This window comes from Erpetoichthys calabaricus, chromosome 11 (assembly GCF_900747795.2).
Source record: "Erpetoichthys calabaricus chromosome 11, fErpCal1.3, whole genome shotgun sequence".
NCBI lineage: Eukaryota > Metazoa > Chordata > Cladistia > Polypteriformes > Polypteridae > Erpetoichthys > Erpetoichthys calabaricus.
In genome coordinates this window covers 105,856,129-105,875,982 of record NC_041404.2, presented here as the reverse complement: position 1 = coordinate 105,875,982, position 19,854 = coordinate 105,856,129, and the positions used below count along the sequence as shown (strand labels likewise).

The 19,854-nt window shown below is 39.8% G+C and overlaps 1 protein-coding gene across 1 annotated transcript in view; it reads right to left on the bottom strand.

Annotated features, from left to right (window-relative positions):
* LOC127529725 (uncharacterized) overlaps positions 1-17,100 on the bottom strand; it is a 31,598-nt gene extending 14,498 nt beyond the window's left edge. The window contains exons 1-2 of the mRNA XM_051934316.1: positions 16,499-17,100; positions 13,484-13,589 (exon numbers count right to left, since the gene is read on the bottom strand). Of these exons, the coding sequence (XP_051790276.1) occupies positions 13,484-13,589; positions 16,499-17,071 (679 nt within the window). The 5' untranslated portion in view covers positions 17,072-17,100. The remainder of the gene's footprint in view (positions 1-13,483; positions 13,590-16,498) is intronic.
* Positions 17,101-19,854: the final 2,754 nt, after the last annotated feature.

Genomic DNA, 19,854 nt, shown 5'->3' with positions numbered 1-19,854 from the left:
GCGCGAGTCGAAAAACACCATCCCATAATATTAGTTAACGATTAACACATTTCTATATGTATTGTAAGCATACAATACAACTGATAATATGTTGCGCTTATTTATCTGGTGTACCGACATTTTTGCGCGTTTAACGTCTGAAATCTAACGTGGTTTAATAAAAGGCGAGCTTTTAAGCCTGAGAAATCACCCTGTAAATGCACACGTTTAATTGCACATGTTAATATGTATCCTTACACAGTATTAAAAGACACTTTAGAACGTCATTTACCTTTGTTCCCGCGTTTGATAAAAGACGAGCTTTTAAGCCTGAGAAATCACCCCGTAAATGCACACGTTTAATTGCACATGTTAATATGTATCCTTACACAGTATTAAAAGACACTCAAAAATTAACGTCATTTACCTTCGTTCCTGCGTTTGACTCGTGCTGTAAATCTCTTCCTTGTTTTTAGTTCACGTGATTACGTAGGAGGCGTGATGACGCGATACGTGACTCCGCCTCCTCCATTAGAGTATATAGACAAAAAACAGGTTCCAGTTATGACCATTATGCGTAGAATTTCAAAATGAAACCTGCCTAACTTTTGTAAGTAAGCTGTAAGGAATGAGCCTGCCAAATTTCAGCCTTCCACCTACACGGGAAGTTCGAGAATTAGTGATGAGTGAGTGAGTGAGTGAGTCAGTCAGTCAGTCAGTCAGTGAGTCAGTGAGGGCTTTGCCTTTTATTAATATGTATAGATGAAAGGTGCTCGACGGTAAGTCTTGAGCGATGTGGGGTTTTGGTAGCTTTCATTAACAAAAACAATTGCTCACAAAGGTAAGTGCTTCCGAACATTGACAGTACTCTCGATGCCAACTTACGGATCTGCACATACGAGGGTGGCAGGTAAGCATACAAGCCTGGCACACCAACTTCGTTGTATTTTGCCTTCAGAATAGAATCTGACTGCACTTCAATCAATTCCATTTGGATATTCTCAGGCACATTCTCAACGTTGTAAGAGAACAGCGCAATGCCCTGCATGTTTGTGTGAACTGAAATCACGAAAATGCTCACTGAATTCATTGCTCAGTAATTCAAGTTGGAAAACAAATCCTCCAAAAATCAACTTTTACTTTACTAAGTTTACTTCAAAGTTTATATTGTAAAATAAGCCGATATGCAAAAAGCCACCTGACCTACAATAATTTTACAAACTCAAAATCACAAAAATATGTTAATAAACAACTCACCAACTTCTCGCGTCCACTTCAGATCTTCAGCTGTAGTCTGCACTAACTGTTCGTTACAATACTAGCACAAAATTACATGAAACTAGAGCAAAAAAACGTGAAAATATGCGGGCTATTACTACTCGTGATGGTCAGTTCTGCCCAGTGGCCAGTCTCAGCAGCCCAGTCAGTAGTGTAGCCTTAGCAGGGGCGGCTCTAGGCTCGTGGCGGCCCTGGGCAGAGAAAGAATCGGTGGCCCCTTCGCCTGGCAATGTCAATACAGTATCTTATGCATGGCGGATGGCCACGTCCATTGCGGACACTGCATAGCCACCTCGTGCTCATGACACGCTTATATATACGCGTGTCTGTAACTTGAAAACCAAGTGGCGGCCCATGATATTCTCATTACGGCAAAACATTATAATACTACATATAGCTTACTGCTCCGACTCTAGCGACATTTGTAAATACAGCGTACTAATTAACAAGAAACAGAATGTTTTTCGGCCACATTGCCGTCAGCTGTGTCGTTATTTTCTCTTTCTGTTTTGTATTCAATATATATTGGCGTGGCAGCCCCTGGGATTTGGCGGCACTGTGCAGGTGCACAGTTTGCACATGCCTTAGGCCACCCCTGCTGCCTGCTGCTGCAGCCTAGCACTTCAGTTGTGACACTGCGGCTCATTAACTTTGGTCAAGGCTCGTGGCTATACTAGCAGATGAAGTTTCTGGAACTGTAATGCCATGGGAAAACACGCTTTTGTCAGAAGGCAGAACTAAGAAAAGTCAATAAGTAACACCGAAGATGCAGAATGATTCAATCACAAATGATAGTAATCATTTTGTACAAGTTCAGTGCTAACTAGGATACTGTATGTCATGCGGGCCGCACAGATTTCTGTTGCGGGCCACATGCGGCCCGGGGGCCGCGTGTTTGACATGCCTGCATTAGATGATATCACATAATATGATTTGGATTTGTTTTAAGTCCTGGAGACCTCATTCATCAAGCTGCCTCCCCCATTTTGCCATTCCACATCTGAAATAGCGCTAATCCGATGTAAGGACCCCTCATTCCCACGTCCCCATTCATCAGGGATGACTTTACCTTAGGCAAGCAATCTACAATTTAAAGAGATTGTTATTTTCTTGTGAATTGTTACATATGTATTATTTTTACTTTTACTTTAAAAACTTTTGTAAGAACAATACTTGTCCTTTATTTCTGGCCACGTGCGTGGTTACATCTCTTTCTTCCCAGACGTATAATACTGCTCGTGTTGTGAAGGGTGTTGCGGCTGAACGTACGCTAAGGATATGCCTTTGGATCATATGCTGTCTTTTTGCTGCTTGCTAGCTGCCTCTTCTGCCTGTCGCATGTCGTTGTTTTAAGAGCTGAGAACACATGATGCTTGCCTGCCAAAAGCAATCCAATAACTGCTAGCTTAGAGGTCTGTTGACTTGTTTTAAATGATGGCTCACTGCCTGGTCTCGCGTGACATTGTAAAAGCAATACCTGTCATTTATTACTGGCCCCGGGCGTGATTGAATTCTTTCTTGCAGGATGTGTAACGTTGCATGCGTTTTCTAAATTTGCACCTAGATTATTGTTTTTCTTTTTAGCATTTTTTTCTCTCCATCGCTTTTGGGTCTCTTTTCTCCACGCTTTTCTTTCTTCTTCGTTTAATCATCGACGTTTCATTTCTACCCTATTCATTTCCTTTCTAGCCTATTCATTTCTACGGTATTGACCTTATACACTTTATATGCACTGAGAGCCCTGGAGCTGTGTGTGCTGCATGACTGCCTTTACACTACTGATTTGCTTTTTTTGATATTGCTTGTAAGTAGGGTGTGTCTTGCAAGACTCTCGTTCTATGTTCCCGTGAGATGCACCGTGGCAGGTCTCTTTCATCTTGCAGGTCTTTAAATTATCTTCCGAGAAGATCACGTATCGTAGACTATCAGAACAGGGGACAGGATTTCTTTTTATAATAGACAGACATGTTGTAACCCATCTTATAATTGAACATTGGTAGCTTTTTGGATGAAGCTATTTGCTTATCTGTCGGGCATGTTGCATTTACAATCATTCCCACCTTTGTTTCAAAAGTGGTTGGATGAAACTGTCTAGTGAAAAAAATTCAATGTTACTTCCTACAGTGTTTGCATGTCACTAATGTTGCTCAAGAGGAAGAATCCTAGTGCCCCCTGAATGCAACCTTGCAAGTTTCAAAACACACTTGAACTTCTGAGATTTTAGTCTACACGTTAATAGAAGCTCATTATAGGATTATTATTTGTTTTAGAAATCTTAGTATAATGTGATTTAGAAATTTCCTTTTTATTCTATTTATAAATCAATGTAAAGTATTAATATATAGTATATATTTATATATGTGGATAAATATGTTTATGTATCTTGTATATACACAAACAACCACATCCTATATATACAACGCATATACACCTATATTATTAATTCAACACATCTGTTTTTTTATACTGAATACAGAGTTGTTTCACATTTACTGTTGAACTATTTAATTCATTAATTGTAGAAAAACTATACCGTAAATACTGCCAGCTTGAATAAATGAGAGGTGTCATATTACTCTTAGTCCAGAAGTAGACACGCAGGACCATGAAAGGACTGGAGTGTTTAGAGACCAGCTGGAGGTCAACAAATTACGCTAACCTCAACACTATTTGGCCTTCCCTTGGATTGGAAATTGAGGATTGACCAAAGACAGATTGGTTGTTCTCATTCCTTTGGTCACTCCAGATGACCAAATACAGTGCATCCGGAAAGTATTCACAGTGCATCACTTTTTCCACATTTTGTTATGTTACAGCCTTATTCCAAAATGGATTAAATTCATTTTTTTCCTCAGAATTCTACACACAACACCCCATAATGACAACGTGAAAAAAGTTTACTTGAGGTTTTTGCAAATTTATTAAAAATAAAAAAATTGAGAAAGCACATGTACATAAGTATTCACAGCCTTTGCCGTGAAGCTCGAAATTGAGCTCAGGTACATCCTGTTTCCCCTGATCATCCTTGAGATGTTTCTGCAGCTTAATTGGAGTCCACCTGTGATAAATTCAGTTGACTGGACATGATTTGGAAAGACACACATCTGTCTATATAAGGTCCCACAGTTGACAGTTCATGTCAGAGCACAAACCAAGCATGAAGTCAAAGGAACTGTCTGTAGACCTCCGAGACAGGATTGTCTCGAGGCACAAATCTGGGGAAGGTTACAGAAAAATTTCTGCTGCTTTGAAGGTCCCAATGAGCACAGTGGCCTCCATCATTTGTAAGTGGAAGAAGTTCGAAACCACCAGGACTCTTCCTAGAGCTGGCCGGCCATCTAAATTGAGCGATCGGGGGAGAAGGGCCTTAGTCAGGGAGGTGACCAAGAACCCAATGGTCACTCTGTCAGAGCTCCAGAGGTTCTCTGTGGAGAGAGGAGAATCTTCCAGAAGGACAACCATCTCTGCAGCAATCCACCAATCAGGCCTGTATGGTAGAGTGGCCAGACGGAAGCCACTCCTTAGTAAAAGGCACATGGCAGCCCGCCTGGAGTTTGCCAAAAGGCACCTGAAGGACTCTCAGACCATGAGAAAGAAAATTCTGGTCTGATGAGACAAAGATTGAACTGTTTGGTGTGAATGCCAGGTGTCACGTTTGGAGGAAACCAGGCACCACTCATCACCAGGCCAATACCATCCCTACAGTGAAGCATGGTGGTGGCAGCATCATGCTGTGGGGATGTTTTTCATCGGCAGGGACTGGGAGACTAGTCAGGATAATGGGAAAGATGACTGCAGCAATGTATAGAGACATCCTGGATGAAAACCTGGTCCAAAGTGCTCTTGACCTCAGACTGGGGCGACGGTTCATCTTTCAGCAGGACAACGACCCTAAGCACACAGCCAAGATATCAAAGGAGTGGCTTCAAGAAAACTCTGTGAATGTCCTTGAGTGGCCCAGCCAGAGCCCAGACTTGAATCCGATTGAACATCTCTGGAGAGATCTTAAAATGGCTGTGCACCGACGCTTCCCATCCAACCTGATGGAGCTTGAGAGGTGCTGCAAAGAGGAATGGGCGAAACTGGCCAAGGATAGGTGTGCCAAGCTTGTGGCATCATATTCAACAAGACTTGAGGCTGTAATTGCTGCCAAAGGTGCATCAACAAAGTATTGAGCAAAGGCTGTGAATACTTATGTACATGGGATTTCTCAGTTTTTTTATTTTTAATAAATTTGCAAAAACCTCAAGTAAACTTTTTTCATGTTGTCATTATGGGGTGTTGTGTGTAGAATTCTGAGGAAAAAAAATGAATTTAATCCATTTTGGAATAAGGCTGTAACATAACAAAATGTGGGAAAAGTGATGCGCTGTGAATACTTTCCGGATGCACTGTAAATGGGGCTGGAACAGGGGTCCCCCTCTCACTAGATCTTGGGCTTAAAAAGTTGTTGTCTGCTAACATTTTAGGAAGCAATTCTCTATCAAGCCATGAACCCTATCCAGACCAACCCATTACAGTTGCTATATGATTCGATGGTGTTGAAAATTCAGATTAAGGAGCAACATGCTTTATTAGTTTGTAGTGCTATTAGCTATGTAAAGCTTGGGCCTGAGGAAGCTTAAAAGGACACCATTTATCTTAGCATAAGGGCTTCCAGCCTGCCTGCCTTTCTTACTTGCTTTGTTAAGAATTTATATGATTCAAGCAAGTTGTGTTTTCTGAAGGAGCTGAGCAAGCAAGCAGGTTGATTTTGTTTTGGGAATACAGGTACTGAGGTTTCCACTGACAGAAGACTAAATAAGTTTCCATGAGCATTAAGGCCTTTAATTTTGAGAACGCTTGGCAAACTCTCACGTTAGCTTATAAATATATAAGCACTTAAATGGCATTTAAGTTTCTACATTAGGCCTCATCAATACCTTAGGCAAAACAGTTAAAAGTAAAATGCATTATGTTAACTGGTTTGAGCTATATTGGAGCTTACAAGTTGATTATTGAAGTCTAGTCACTTTTTCCTTTTAAGTGGATGCCTGTGAGCGCAAGGGAGGGGGGCCTACTTCAATGCCCAGCAGCTCAGCCTCTGTGCTGGCAAATCAGACAGTGGGCAGCTGCATACCACAGCCTAGGCAGAGCTGCTTGTGTTTGCAGGCTTCCACATTAGCACCTACATATACTGTATACATTTTAGACAGCATTTATTTGTCAATGCTTTTTTTATGAATCCTAATAATCAAGTTTCAGCAGAATTTATTAAACTAGGTAGCTTTAAGCGATGTAAGAATTAATTGTCAAATACTTGTATTTTTCCTTTCTTTAAAACAGCCCGGAAGCACCATGCCAAGGCCGTCCACAGCTTGTCCCTTATGCGTGAAGCTGTGTTGCTGCTTACCAGCATAGCCGCCTATGATTTTAGCCATAAAGAGTGCTAGTGCAACAAGTAGTCATTAATTGAGCAGTCCAGTTTTCACATGTGGGTCCTCCTGATTCCAACTTGCCCATAAGAATTAATTAACTCAAAGGCCATCAATCTTCAACAGCTAAGGATTAGGAGCATGAGAACTCAAGGAGGGGTAATTGGGTAATACTCATTTCCAGGTGACAAAAACATCCTTCGTGCCAAAGTGGTTGTTATGAGAAGGTGGAATAGGAAGGGAAATTATTATGGGAAGATGGACTGGGAAGGAAATTTGTTATGAGAAGGTCTACTGGGAAAGATATTGTTATGAGAAAGTCTGTGGGGCAGGGTAATTGTTGTGATAAAGTCCACAGGACCAGATGCTTGTTATGAGAAAAGGTACTGAGCAAGGTCATTATCGTGAGAAAACCTGTAAAGCAGATGATAGGGAAACAGTGTGAAATATTGGATATTTTGGGAAAAGAATTTAAAGGCTAACCTAAAGCAAGAGGTTCATTTCAATTGATCTAAGATGGCTTTATGTGCTCTGCAATGATTTCCTATGCTTTGCAATAAAGTCCTATTCTGAGTGCCTGACAATGGTCTGTGTTGAACTGTACATCCAGCGTGTCATGAGGACAAACCATTATACTTAGTCAAACTGTAAATGACTAAAATAAATAGGTTGCATTTAATCACACTCCCCTCTCTCATTAATGCCCATTATTTTGTACTGCTTCATCTCATGCATTAAGAAGATCTAGTTCAATAACACTGCACAACAATTTTTTTGAAAAGTCTTGCTTGCTGATTGTGACAGATACCTACTGGGTATGCAAAAATGTAGTTTTGGTTTTACTGCATCATGTAGGAACTCTGAGAAATAGACATTTATATGTTTACTGACAATAACATATTTAGTCATGCTTATGTTTCGCATAAGCTATTAAATTCAACAGAATTAAAAATGTTTTGCTGCTGATTTTTTTTGTATTCAATGTTTGGTGTATCACGTTGCAGTGTCCAACAGTAGTTAGCAAGTATTGACGGATTCCAGTTGGCCTGGTATCGTTTCTCCACTGTAGCAATATCCTGGTGAAACCTTTCACCATGTTCGTCACTGACAGCACCAAGATTTGCAGGGAAGAAGTCCAAGTGTGAGTGGAGGAAATGAATCTTGAGTGACATGTTGCACTTCATTGTCTTGTATGCTTTGAGAAGTTTGTCTACCAGCTGAATGTAGTTTGGGGCTCTGTAAATGCCCAGAAAATTGTCAACAACGTCTTTGAAGGCTTTCCAGGAAATTTTTCCGGCCCAACTAACAGATCTTCAAACCGCTTCTCACTCATAATGTGTCTGATCTGGGGGCCAACATAAATGCCCTATTTGATCTTGGCATCAGTTATTCTTGGGAACATCTTTCTTAAATAATGAAAACCTTTGCCTTCCTTGTTCAGTACTTTCACGAAATTCTTCATGAGTCCCAGCTTTATGTGAAGAGGAGGCAAAAATATTTTTGCCAGGTCGACAAACAATTCATGTGCCACATTTTTCTGTCCTAGAACTAACTTTTTACAGAGTGTCCAGTTCTGTCAAGAATAGTGTAACTCTTTGGCACGGCTGTCCCATTCACAGCAGTACTTTGTATATCTGAGCTGCAGTCCAAGTAACACAGCAACGACTTTAAGATCTCCACAGATATTCCAGTTGTACCTGCTATACTGGATGTGCTTCAGCAACAGTTCCATATTCTCATTCGATGCTTTCATGTGTGCTGCACAGCCAACAGGTACTGAAGGATAAACGTTGCAATTGTGTAGCAGAACAGCTTTCAGGCTTAACATTGATGAATCAATGAAGAGACGCCACTCTTCGAGGTTGTGATCACAACCCAAGGCCGAGAACAATCCTTCAATGTCACAACAGAAACAGAGATTGTCGACTTGTGCAAAAAATTTGGTTATATCATGATGTCGGCCTCGAAACACAGAAAGTTTTGTACCTGGTGACAGCAAACACTATTCCTGCAGTCTCAAACCCAGCAGTTCGGCTTTTGCTTTTGACAGACCCAAATCTCTGACCAAATCGTTCAATTCGGACTGTGTTATCAGATGTGGATCGCCTGATGAGCACGGTTCAAAATCCAGGTCAATGTCACTGTCAGTACCCTGCATTGCAGTTTCTTCATCTGGTTCGTCTAAGGTCCAATCTTCTGATGGTTTCGGAATTGGAAGACTGTCATCATGTGGCATGGGTCTCATTGCTGAAGGCAGATTAGGCTCTGAGCCAGGCTCTCAGACTGACAGCACATGTCATACAGCAAATGTGAGGCACCCATTCCTTGTCTTGATCACCAATTTTGCAGCCAAAATACAGATGATAAGCTTTCTTCACAAGAGCAGTCATCCAACGTCTCTGAGGCGCAAGTGTATATTCGCCACAGATGTAGAAGAATGTATCACGGCTGTTACGACATTGACGAGACATATCACCCGACACCAAAACATCTATAGCACCAAGCTTATTTACTGTTATATTGCTACAGATACTATACTTTACTATACGGATACTATACATACACACTGACTATCTATATTAACCAAATGAGCAAAATTGGCATATACAAGCCACCTTTATAGCATGCTGAGACAGCGTCAAGCTCGTTCAAACCTGCCCAGGCATGCCCAGGATGTCAACTTCCACAGAACAGCTTCCAACCTGCCATGATTCCATGCCTGGACATGCTCAGGCAGCACAAACCGTTGTTGATAAGTCACTTACGGGAGTGAAAATGTTTGGATACAAATATAAGAAAAAATCATGACAAAACTGAAACGGTAAATGATGTGTAAATTTTGATGTGATATTCATGATCAGCACCCAAAAATCTATAAGGAACACCCAACAGTGTTCATGAAGCAAAAACTTTGTTGTGCAGTGTAATATAATAATTCAGACAAAAACAACATGTTTCATTGCTGGTGAAACAGTTTAGACATTATTATTGTGTTATTTGTGATACAAAATAACATACCACTAATGGTTCTTTGTAGCAAGTGGTGTTTAAGAGACAGGTCTCTAATATACAAATTTAGAAAAAATATGGTCAGAAATATAACAAAATTCTTTCTTAAGAACTTTTTGAGGTTACATAAGGTTACTTAAAACCACCCAAGAGGGGAATGGCATGTACTGAGGCAACTGTAAAAAGATGGCATGACCACTGACTGTTAAATAGTGATTCAGCTCATATAATGCAGTGCAGTTAAAAGGCAAGTCTTTCTTATTTTCCAATTTGGGGATGACCATACACAGTCAGTCCCTGTAGGCACTGTAAATTATATATATTATATAAGTAAGCCCGCGATTCGCTAGCGAATCGGAAATCCAAGAATGGCAATCAGTTTCTGTTCCGTCCGATATTTGGATGGATGACATATCATGGAGGGTGGGTGTGTCTGGGGAAATGTCATTTAATTCAATAAGCACATCTGTACTAAAGCGGTTTCGTTTTGTGGAGACGTGATTCTGTTGCCTTTGCTGACACCGACTGCTGGCAGAGTGGAGCACAGCAAGTTTCGTTATGGTCGCGTCCGGGCGGCTGTACAACCCGGCGTGCACGCTTTACCTCAGGTGTAGTTCACAGGTCGTAGGCATGGTAAAGTTTCCATTTAATTCAATAACCCTATTTGAACTAAAGCGTTTTTTGTGTGGGCGCCTTCGTTCATTGTTTGTATGCATATGGGCTCGTTTACAGGTCGTAGCCATACGGGCTCGTGTTTGTATTACTAATCGTTGAGCTCCCTCCATTAGGATACGTGCCTCCTTTGCCTGTGCTGTGTCAAAAGCACGTTGTGGGCGCGCTCGTTCATTGTGTTTATCCACGCACTGCGGCGCGTCTGCCGTGCATAAATTATTTGGATGGATGGCATATGATGGAGGGTGGGTGCGTCTGGGGAAATGTCATTTAATTAAATAAGCATATCTGTACTAAGGCGGTTTCATTTTGTGGAGACGTGATTCCATTGCCTTTGCTGACACCGACTGCTGGAAGAGTGGAGCACAGCAGGTTTAGTTTACAGTTTGTGGTGTTCGTGTGCCAGCCACTGAGTCTGGGAAGCCGCTGGGTTAGAGTCTGTGACCGTTATGTGATGTATATTACTGGCACAGTGGATTAAAGCAAGTGTAGTGCACTGCGTTTGACTCTGGACCCTGCGGCGGGGGCGCTCACAGGTTGTGTTGTTTGGGCACCACCTACTGACTCTGGGAAGCCGCCGCGTTTTGGGAAGCCGCTGTGTTTGACTCTGGGGCGGGCGCCACGGCGCAGAACGTTGTGTTATTTGTGCGCCACCTACTGACTCTGGGAAGCCGCCGCGTTTTGGGAAGCCACTGCGTTTGACTCTGGGGCGGGCGCCAAGGCGCAGAACGTTGTGTTATTTGTGCGCCACCTACTGACTCTGGGAAGCCGCCGCGTTTTGGGAAGCCGCTGCATTTGACTCTGGGGTGGGCGCCGCCGCGTTTTGGGAAACCGCTGCGTTTGACTCTGGACTCTGGGGCGGGCGCAAAGGCCGCAGTGCACATGCGCCTCGGTGTGTCCGCCGTGCATAAATTAACTGTGGTTTAGTAAGATAGATATTATATATATATACCGTGTTTCCCCGAAAATAAGACCTACTCAGAAAACAAGTCTTAGCATGTAAAGTAAGGCGCCTAAGGCCAGGTTTATACTTCACGCAATGTGACGTGTGTGCCCGAAACATCCGTTAAATTCCGAGGACACCTTGCCACAATATTTCTGAAAAGAATCTTTACTGATTACATCCATCAATTTGGGGATGCGCCCATTCCAGCAAGCATCTGGCACAAGACAGAAACAAAATCCCAGGACAGGGTATCAGCTCATCGCAAGGTGAACGACAAGCACACACATACACTAACGTCATTGTAGCTTCACCAAATCCCCAAACCTTCATGTCTTTGGATGGAAAACTGAGCACACTGTGGAAAACCACCAGGAAAACATGCAAGCTCCAGGCAGAGATCACAAGGGAAGTGACTCCCTGTGAGACAGCAGTGCTACCGCTCTGCCAGCGTGCCACCCCATATGTGTAACTATTAACAGTATTCATTATTTAAACAAAGTTAATGATTTATCTGTAAAATGTAACATATGTATTTTAATGCATTTCACCATGAAAGTGATATCAAGTATAAATCTAAGAATTGTAAATGTGCAGAGAGCTGGAATATCATAAATTTAATGTGTTCTGTGTAGCAATCTATTGCTGCTGTCAGGACAGGAAGAAGCCCCAGAAGCGCCTAGTGATTTAAAAATTGGGTCGGTCTTAAGATGACATTTACAACGGTCTGCATCAATGATAAAGTAAACTAAGAGGTTAAAGTGGCCATTTCAAGGTTAAAGCCGAAATTTTTACTTTAATCGCAAAATAGACATTTTCATTATGTCCTTATTTTTTGTCTCTGTGGGTCAAATACACCGCCATACATTCTGACGGTATTGTAAAGGTGCAAAAAAAAAAAAAAAAGACGGCACAGAAGATGGTATGTGAGACTTTTAAAATATATCACGTCATTACTTTGGGGAATATGCGACACTTGAATATAAAAGCACCACGAATGCATATGTATGTCGGCATTTTGCTTCACCATATTGAACCATTAATCAAACATCGAAGTGCGCACCTCGATCCTGGAGGATCCAAAAAGTGGCTGATGTATCAAGAAGATCAAGCTGGAATTCAGGGTTTGAACATGGAGAGTTTTGACGATATTCCAGAAGAAGATGACATGACTGTATTTGGATAAATGTATATTGTTCTACATGAATAAATATAAGACATCCCCTGAAAATAAGCCCTAGTGCATCTTTTGGAGCAAAAATTAATATAAGACCCTGTCTTATTTTCAGGCAAACATGGTATATATTATATATATATATATATATATATATATATATATATATATATATATATATATATATATATATATATATATATTATAATAAAAAAAATCCTGGGATGAGACGTGACTTTTTCAGAGAGATACTTTCATGTCCCACTACACGAGACTTTGTGCCAAGAGATTTAACCACGCCCAGGGCTGGAAATAAAAGACAAAGAGTAAATGACAAAGTAGAATGTTGTAAAGAATTCAAAAACGTTGGCGCGATACACATGCAGAGCAGGTTAGAGATAAGGAAAGTGCTAAAATTCAAAAGTCTCAAAAAAATGATAGTAAAGATCGCATTAGCGCAAATAAACCGAACTTATTACTTTCTGAAATAATGGAACAGCGAAAAGAGATTGAATATATTGTTCTGATTTAAACTTTAAGTCCTCCAGAGACTTGTAGATCGTTTGATTCGTGTTGCCATCAGGGAAAAGTAGTGTTTCTTCCCAATGAAGAGGCGTATCTGCGAGAATTAAAAGATTTGTTGTTAGGTGAAAGTGAAATCCACATACGCGAGCGGCAGAGACCCGAAGTGACTGGCGTGTAAAGCAAGCCGGGGGGGTTGCCGAGTGAAGCAAGCAGGGGGCGAAGCCCCCTAGTATATATATAATTTGGGGAAGGCTATACACAGCCACTCCCTGTAGGCACAGTATATATATATGTGTGTGTGTGTGTGTGTGTGTGTGTGTGTGTGTGTGTGTGTGTGAGTATGTATAACATTTTTTTCTTTTTTTTAAATAACAACCAGTGGTACACACCACAAACAGTTAACTAAAAAATTTAAAGTATTGCATCTTTTTATGGAGGCTATACACAGAAATGAAGGCAATGAAAATAAAATTAATTGTTGTTACAAACCTTCATAGAAATTGCTTGTTTTCTGAGAAGATGGAAGCATGTATTGACCTTCCAAGGCCTTGTCATGAAGTTGTAGTGACAATTCTTGTGGATTCATTTGTAATATCTGCAGAAATAATTACCATATTTATCAGGCATTTGAAATTCAATGAGAGAACAAAAACATGAAGGATGTCTTTTCTAAAATATTGATTCAGTTTGGATCTAATTTCAGACCTAGTCTAAAAGACATTAGAGATAATAGCACACTTCATAAACTCTACTGTAATGAAATGCTTTTGTTGATTCTTTTTAACAATCCTGCTTATTGGGATAATTATCTTGTAAACAATTACTAAGTGTGCTTTAACACTCCTCTACTAAACCGCTCCTTTTCTCACTTATTTTTACAATCTCTTTCTTTTGAGTAGTAGTGCTATTGACTTACAGGATCAGGAGACTCCATTCAAATCCCTGCCCAGTCACTGTCTGTGTGGAGTTCAGATATTCTCCACTTGAAGAAAGGTGCACATTGTATTAAATAATGATTTGTTTAGAGATGTTAATTAATCATGATTTGGACTGGCATTCAGTCCAGGCTTGGTTCTTGTCTTGCAGTAAGTGTGGCTAGGAGAGGGTCTTGCTCCCTGTCTCCACATAATGGAAAAACAGGATCAGTAAATATTGCAACAAGTCTTGGTGTTCAATCTAATTGTATCTCTCAAACACAGGAACATTTGCTACTAATTGAAAGTATAATTAAGCCAGTTTTCTAATACTTGGTAGGACAGAGACATCTAAATAAAATTAGTTGTTCAATTAATGATCATAATTGATTCTAATTTAAAAAAAAAAAATCTACCAAACCATGTGATCCTCTTAGAAAGAATATTGATGACAACTGGTCAGGACAGAAGAAACAACATAACATTTGATTGTAACTGAATGACAGAACATGTAATCCTTATTATAATTATGTTGAAAAAACTTGCCTAAACTGTTATTAAAATTGTATTCTATTGTTTTAGCCCCTACACAAAATAAAGGTGAAAAGTGTTTATTTAGAGTGATGCCATTGGATAATCATTTCTGATTCCCAAAAGAACTGTCCACAAGACAGGTTAAGAAGGAACCTTTATTTATTTAGATCCATAACAGGTATCAGAATAAATAGATGATAACAGATTTGTGAAAATACCAGTCAGTTCGTGGCTTTAAAAAGACTGCACATAATCACACTGGCTAAGTTCAGGTTTTCCTGATCTGTTAATATTGTGCTACAGGTAGCCTACTATCTATTAATGATTTCAATTTGCCGACATATTAGTAACCCTTTCAAAGCCCAAAAACCAACTTCTTAAGTAAGGAACTATTCCCAGATTTAAATGGATCTTTATCAAGCAATGGTTCTACAAAGAATCATATCACCCAGTAAAATACCATTAAGGAACTATTATTTAAAAGATTGTGGATTAGTTAACCTAATAAATAAAGAATGTGTGGGTGGATGAGACAAAAATTACTTGTACTGTCAGTTAGCAAGTGTCCTTCAGATCTCAAAATCAAATCCAGTCCTGCAATCCCTTTTCACTCTTTTTCATGCAATTGATACCCTCAATGTCAGCATGTGATGCGTCATTTATTTTTCCTCCTTCTTTTAAAGTTATTGCCATTTTGATGCATTAATCAATGTGCTACTGTGTGCCGCAAATCTCTTACCTTTTATAAATATTTGCTATCATCCAAAAATTCTTTTTATCAAATTGTATGGGGCCTATGGCACTACAGTGTAAAACGCACAAGATGGAAATGGAGAATGGATGGAAAGTTTACACTGGTGTAAACACCATCTAAGTCGCCTTAAGTGTTTACACATAATGTATCCTATTCAATTAGAAAACAGTATGAGGAGTTTAACATCCAATTCCTTGTGCTACAAGAGCTGACTCTTTACCAAAATAATTTATTGCAACCTGTTAATTTAATACATTTTGATATTTATTTTATATAACACAGAGACACAGCTACATTCTTGGACAGATACGTATCGCTTTATTTCCAAGACACAATTTCAGAACCTGCCTATCGTTATTCCAGTCTTGGGACAGGACAAATCCTGAAAGGGGTACCAGTCCTTTACAATGTGCACACTTGCACACAAACACACACACAGGGCTGGATTAAGACCTTTAGAGGCCCTAAGCATGAAAAAGATTTTGGTGCCACCATATATAAGAGCAGCACTCACCCTTAATGGACAACTGAACAGGACAGCTGACATGACCAAGACAAGAACGTCACAAGGCAATCTTAACAGCATCATATGCCCCCTGACAAAGTAGGGAGCTGGGCCCCTGTTTTGATAGCAAAACAAAAACATACATAGGCATCAGAAATATCATGGGCAGCTGTACTCCTTGGGCCCCCAGCCGGTGCCCATATGTTAAGACGGCCCTGTGTTTCACTTGAGCATTGGTGGATCGTGTAGCAGTTACCAGACTCTAATTGTGTTGTATTCCCCATATATAATAAATACCATTATCCTCTATTCTTAACAATTTATTATTATTTGTATATTGTATATATGTGTGTAATGGTTTTTTTTTTTGTTTTTTTTGCATTTAATGTAGGAGCCCCTTTTTGTAAAACCTGGTTCAGCTGCACCATTTGCAGTTTTGCACCATATGGTTCATGTTAAATCCTACACTGGAAAATTTTTGCGGTGCCCCCCATACCTTGATGCCCTAAGGAAGTGCTTGTTTTGCTTAATAGTTAATCCAGTCACACGCACACACGCCGACAATCGCAATCGGTATCCATTACCCACACGCGGTGTTGCAACACTAAAACTAAGAAAACCCGCAGACTGTGGCCATAGCACGACTCGAAACCAGTCTGCGTTAACCACCTGATCATCGTGCAGCCGCTTTAAAGAATAAACCCTCAATAATTATGAAATGAGCTATACCTAAAAGCCTTACGCTACTCCCATTCTCTTCCCATCATTCCCTCCGTCTTAATAATTTTTAAACTCACAGGTAACACGCTGTCTTCTCCATTGGTTTTCCGAAGTGGGCACGGGGCCGCTTCCGCAGTGTAGTTGGGTACTATTATGAAGTCGTCACCATCCATCGTCTTACGATGCTCACTCTTACAGTTTTTCAGCTCTGTCCGAGCAATCTTTTTGGAAGCAATGCTCTCCCAAACATGTCGTTTGATGAATCGAATCTGCCCTTGCAGCTTGAGGTTCCCTCGACCACGTTCGCCAATCTGGGGATTACGATTTTTTGCCATTTCTCTCATGGCTCCGATCTCTACAAAGCGTTCCTTTAATGTATCTTCCAGGACATCCAGCGTCTCCTTGAGCTCACCTACCTCCAGCTGTTTCTCATTGAGCCGACTGACACGGGTGCATAACCTTCGGAGCCGCCCACTAATATTCCAGAAGTGCCCCGCCATGCACCCAAATAAAGTGAAAAGCAACACAATTAAAAACACCGATCCTGCGAACTGCAGTTCGGGTAGATGCAGCTCCTGTCTTGCTATCTTTAATGCAAGCGCCGCCAGAACACAGAGAGACGAAGGGATGAACATGTAGACCTTAAACATCCAAGAAAGATTTCATCGGATAGAAAGAAGTACCCTCATCTTGAGGACAGTTACAAATAAAAGATTTCGAACTGTTCCCGTGCTATAATACACATGGTTGCTACGCAACACCCAGCAGAAATGTTTGTGTGGCGTCATTTTTTCATCAAATCCGGCAAAAAATACAAAGGTGCAAAACCTCCTTCAACCCGTGTCAGCGGCTTTTTTTCGTTGCTGTATCGTTATTGTACCGAGATTTATAGACAGTTTTCGCGTTACTTCTATTAGAAGATAAGTTCATTTGACACTATAAAATATGTAAGATGATGAATGAGTGCAATATATTTTGAAATAATGAAAGAGTGCAATATTTTTTTTTTATTTAAATAACCCGCCAGTGTATTGTTTTAATATTTTTTTATTTTATGACTAGATTCAAAATAACACGATTTTGAAGTGTTAAGGTACAGTATACAGTGTGTTGTGTGTGTATTTTTTTTTAAAGCAGCATCCTTGAAAATCAAAATAAAACAGAATGAGCACCGGCCAGTACCCTTTATTTTAAGTGTTTTAAAAAGAAGATCAGCTGAACTCTTACTGAACTGTGCTAAATAAAACACAACCGAATTATAATGTTACAGCCGATATCCTTTCATTATTATAAAAGCTGCCTAATTCATTTCGAGTCTGCTGGAATTGGGACCTGTAACAGTTGCACGGATCATCTTTTGAAAGGTCACAGTTCATCGTGGTAGGGCAACTCTTAATTTTCAAAACCACTTAATCGAAGTAAAGGGTTGCTGGGGAAATACCCACATTGGGTATCACAGTCTTTACAATCATCATAATATGCGACTTAAAATATTTTTTCTTCCACAGGACAGAGTTGGAAAATGCTGACAGCTGAGCTAAGCTTTATATGCAGAACCATAACAATAGAGTGGACTTCTACTGACCCAAATTAAATATTGTTAATTGTGAATATAGAAGAAAGAAGCAATTCATACAAAAATGCAATAAAATATTAACGATGTTGTAGTTGCATGAGAACTCCGAGCTCACCCAGGCCTTAACAAGCTATCTCACTGTGACTGCCTTCAAGTCAATATCTTTGAAAATATGCTTTTAGGGTAAAAGATAATGTATACTAATATTTTCTTGAGAACCAAGCAAATAAACATCAAGGTTTTGTGCTTGTCCGCTAGCATGTTTTTGTCAGTTTATTTAAAAAGGATTATGGTTAGGACTGGTTACACATGTCAGTTTAGGTTAGCATTGCAATACAGATTAGGACTACTTTTACTGATTTTCATAACATCTAAGAAAAATTAATGATTTGATTGAATGTTTATGTCCTACGCATTGTTTTGGGTTAGCATATGTTGGAGTCTGTATGTAGGACTATTCAATGTAAATCAATGCTAAAGTATATTATTAAAAATAAAATTGTAAATGTTATGATATATTTTCATGGAAAGTGTGTTATACAGTAATGTTTTAGCAATTAGAACACATAGATATTGATACTAATTACTTCTTAAATATTTTATCAAAAAATATTATTCATTCAGCATAGCTAAAAATGTGACAACTTAGTTTGCTACTCAGAATGTCTCCAGCATTGAGAGAACATGTTTGAAAGTGAGCGGTGTTGCTGGAATATTTCAATATTTTTGCCCAAAATGAATGCCTGGCTTAGTATTTAAAGGGTCAGGTGAATATCCCCTAGGTAACACTGCATCTCTGCACTCCATGATTTTCACTGACTCATTTGCTAAAACTCCCACAGATTTTCTCCTTCTTTCTGTAAAGTTCATTGTATGGGAGCTGCTATTTGGAGTTACTGCTATGAATATATCATTACTTGATTCAAGGTTATAGAAAGTATTGTTTTTCTTATTGAAGTTATTCTATTCTAAATGTCTCACTGTTCCTCAGTTTTGATCCAGTTTAACCATAAGCTATTGAGCATAACCTGAAAAAAGGCACAAGTAAATATGATGGCATCAGAGGGACACACAGATCATGAAGTATGTTAGCTACATCATGGGAAATAGACAGTTGAAAGGCCCTTTTTCATAGTGTCTAAAAATTTGAATTACCTGTTTATTGTCTATATTTATTAACCGGTACAAATAATCAAACTTTTAATTTTGAAATGATCAAATTTGTACTTTTTTTTTCAAACTTTTATTTAATTTTAAAAGACTATATTAACTTCCATTGTCAACACAGTGGTACCCAAAACGACAGTACATTGTTTTCCAAATAGCAAGCCCTGGATTATTATGGAGCTAAGTAAGGAGCATTCAAATCCAGTGACATAGAGGCTCTGAAGGACATACACTGTGTGCTAAAAAGATAAGTGAAGGAAAGAAAACTTGCAAACCTAAAACAGAAAACAACCTCATTCAGAACAACATGAAGGATGTCTGGAATGGACTGGATATAATTACTGGACTCGGGCAACCCAGGGCTCATATGCTAGAAGGGGATGTGAACAAAGCTAATGCCCTGAACCTGAATTTAATAAACAGATTTTCCCTCACACTGCCACCTTCTTCCAATGACCAATCTCCTGGCACCATCCCTACTACATCAACTCCTCTTGCTACATCAACTGGAATGGCCAGCAACAAGTCCACCTCTGACCATCAGTGTAAACTTTCCATAACTGAAGACCAAGTAAGGAGACATATAAGGAAGCTACACACAGGAAAAGCTGCGGGGCCAGATGGAGTCAGTCCTCAAGTTGTTAATGCCTGTGCTGCCCAACATTGTGGTGTCCTCTGTATATTCTGTCT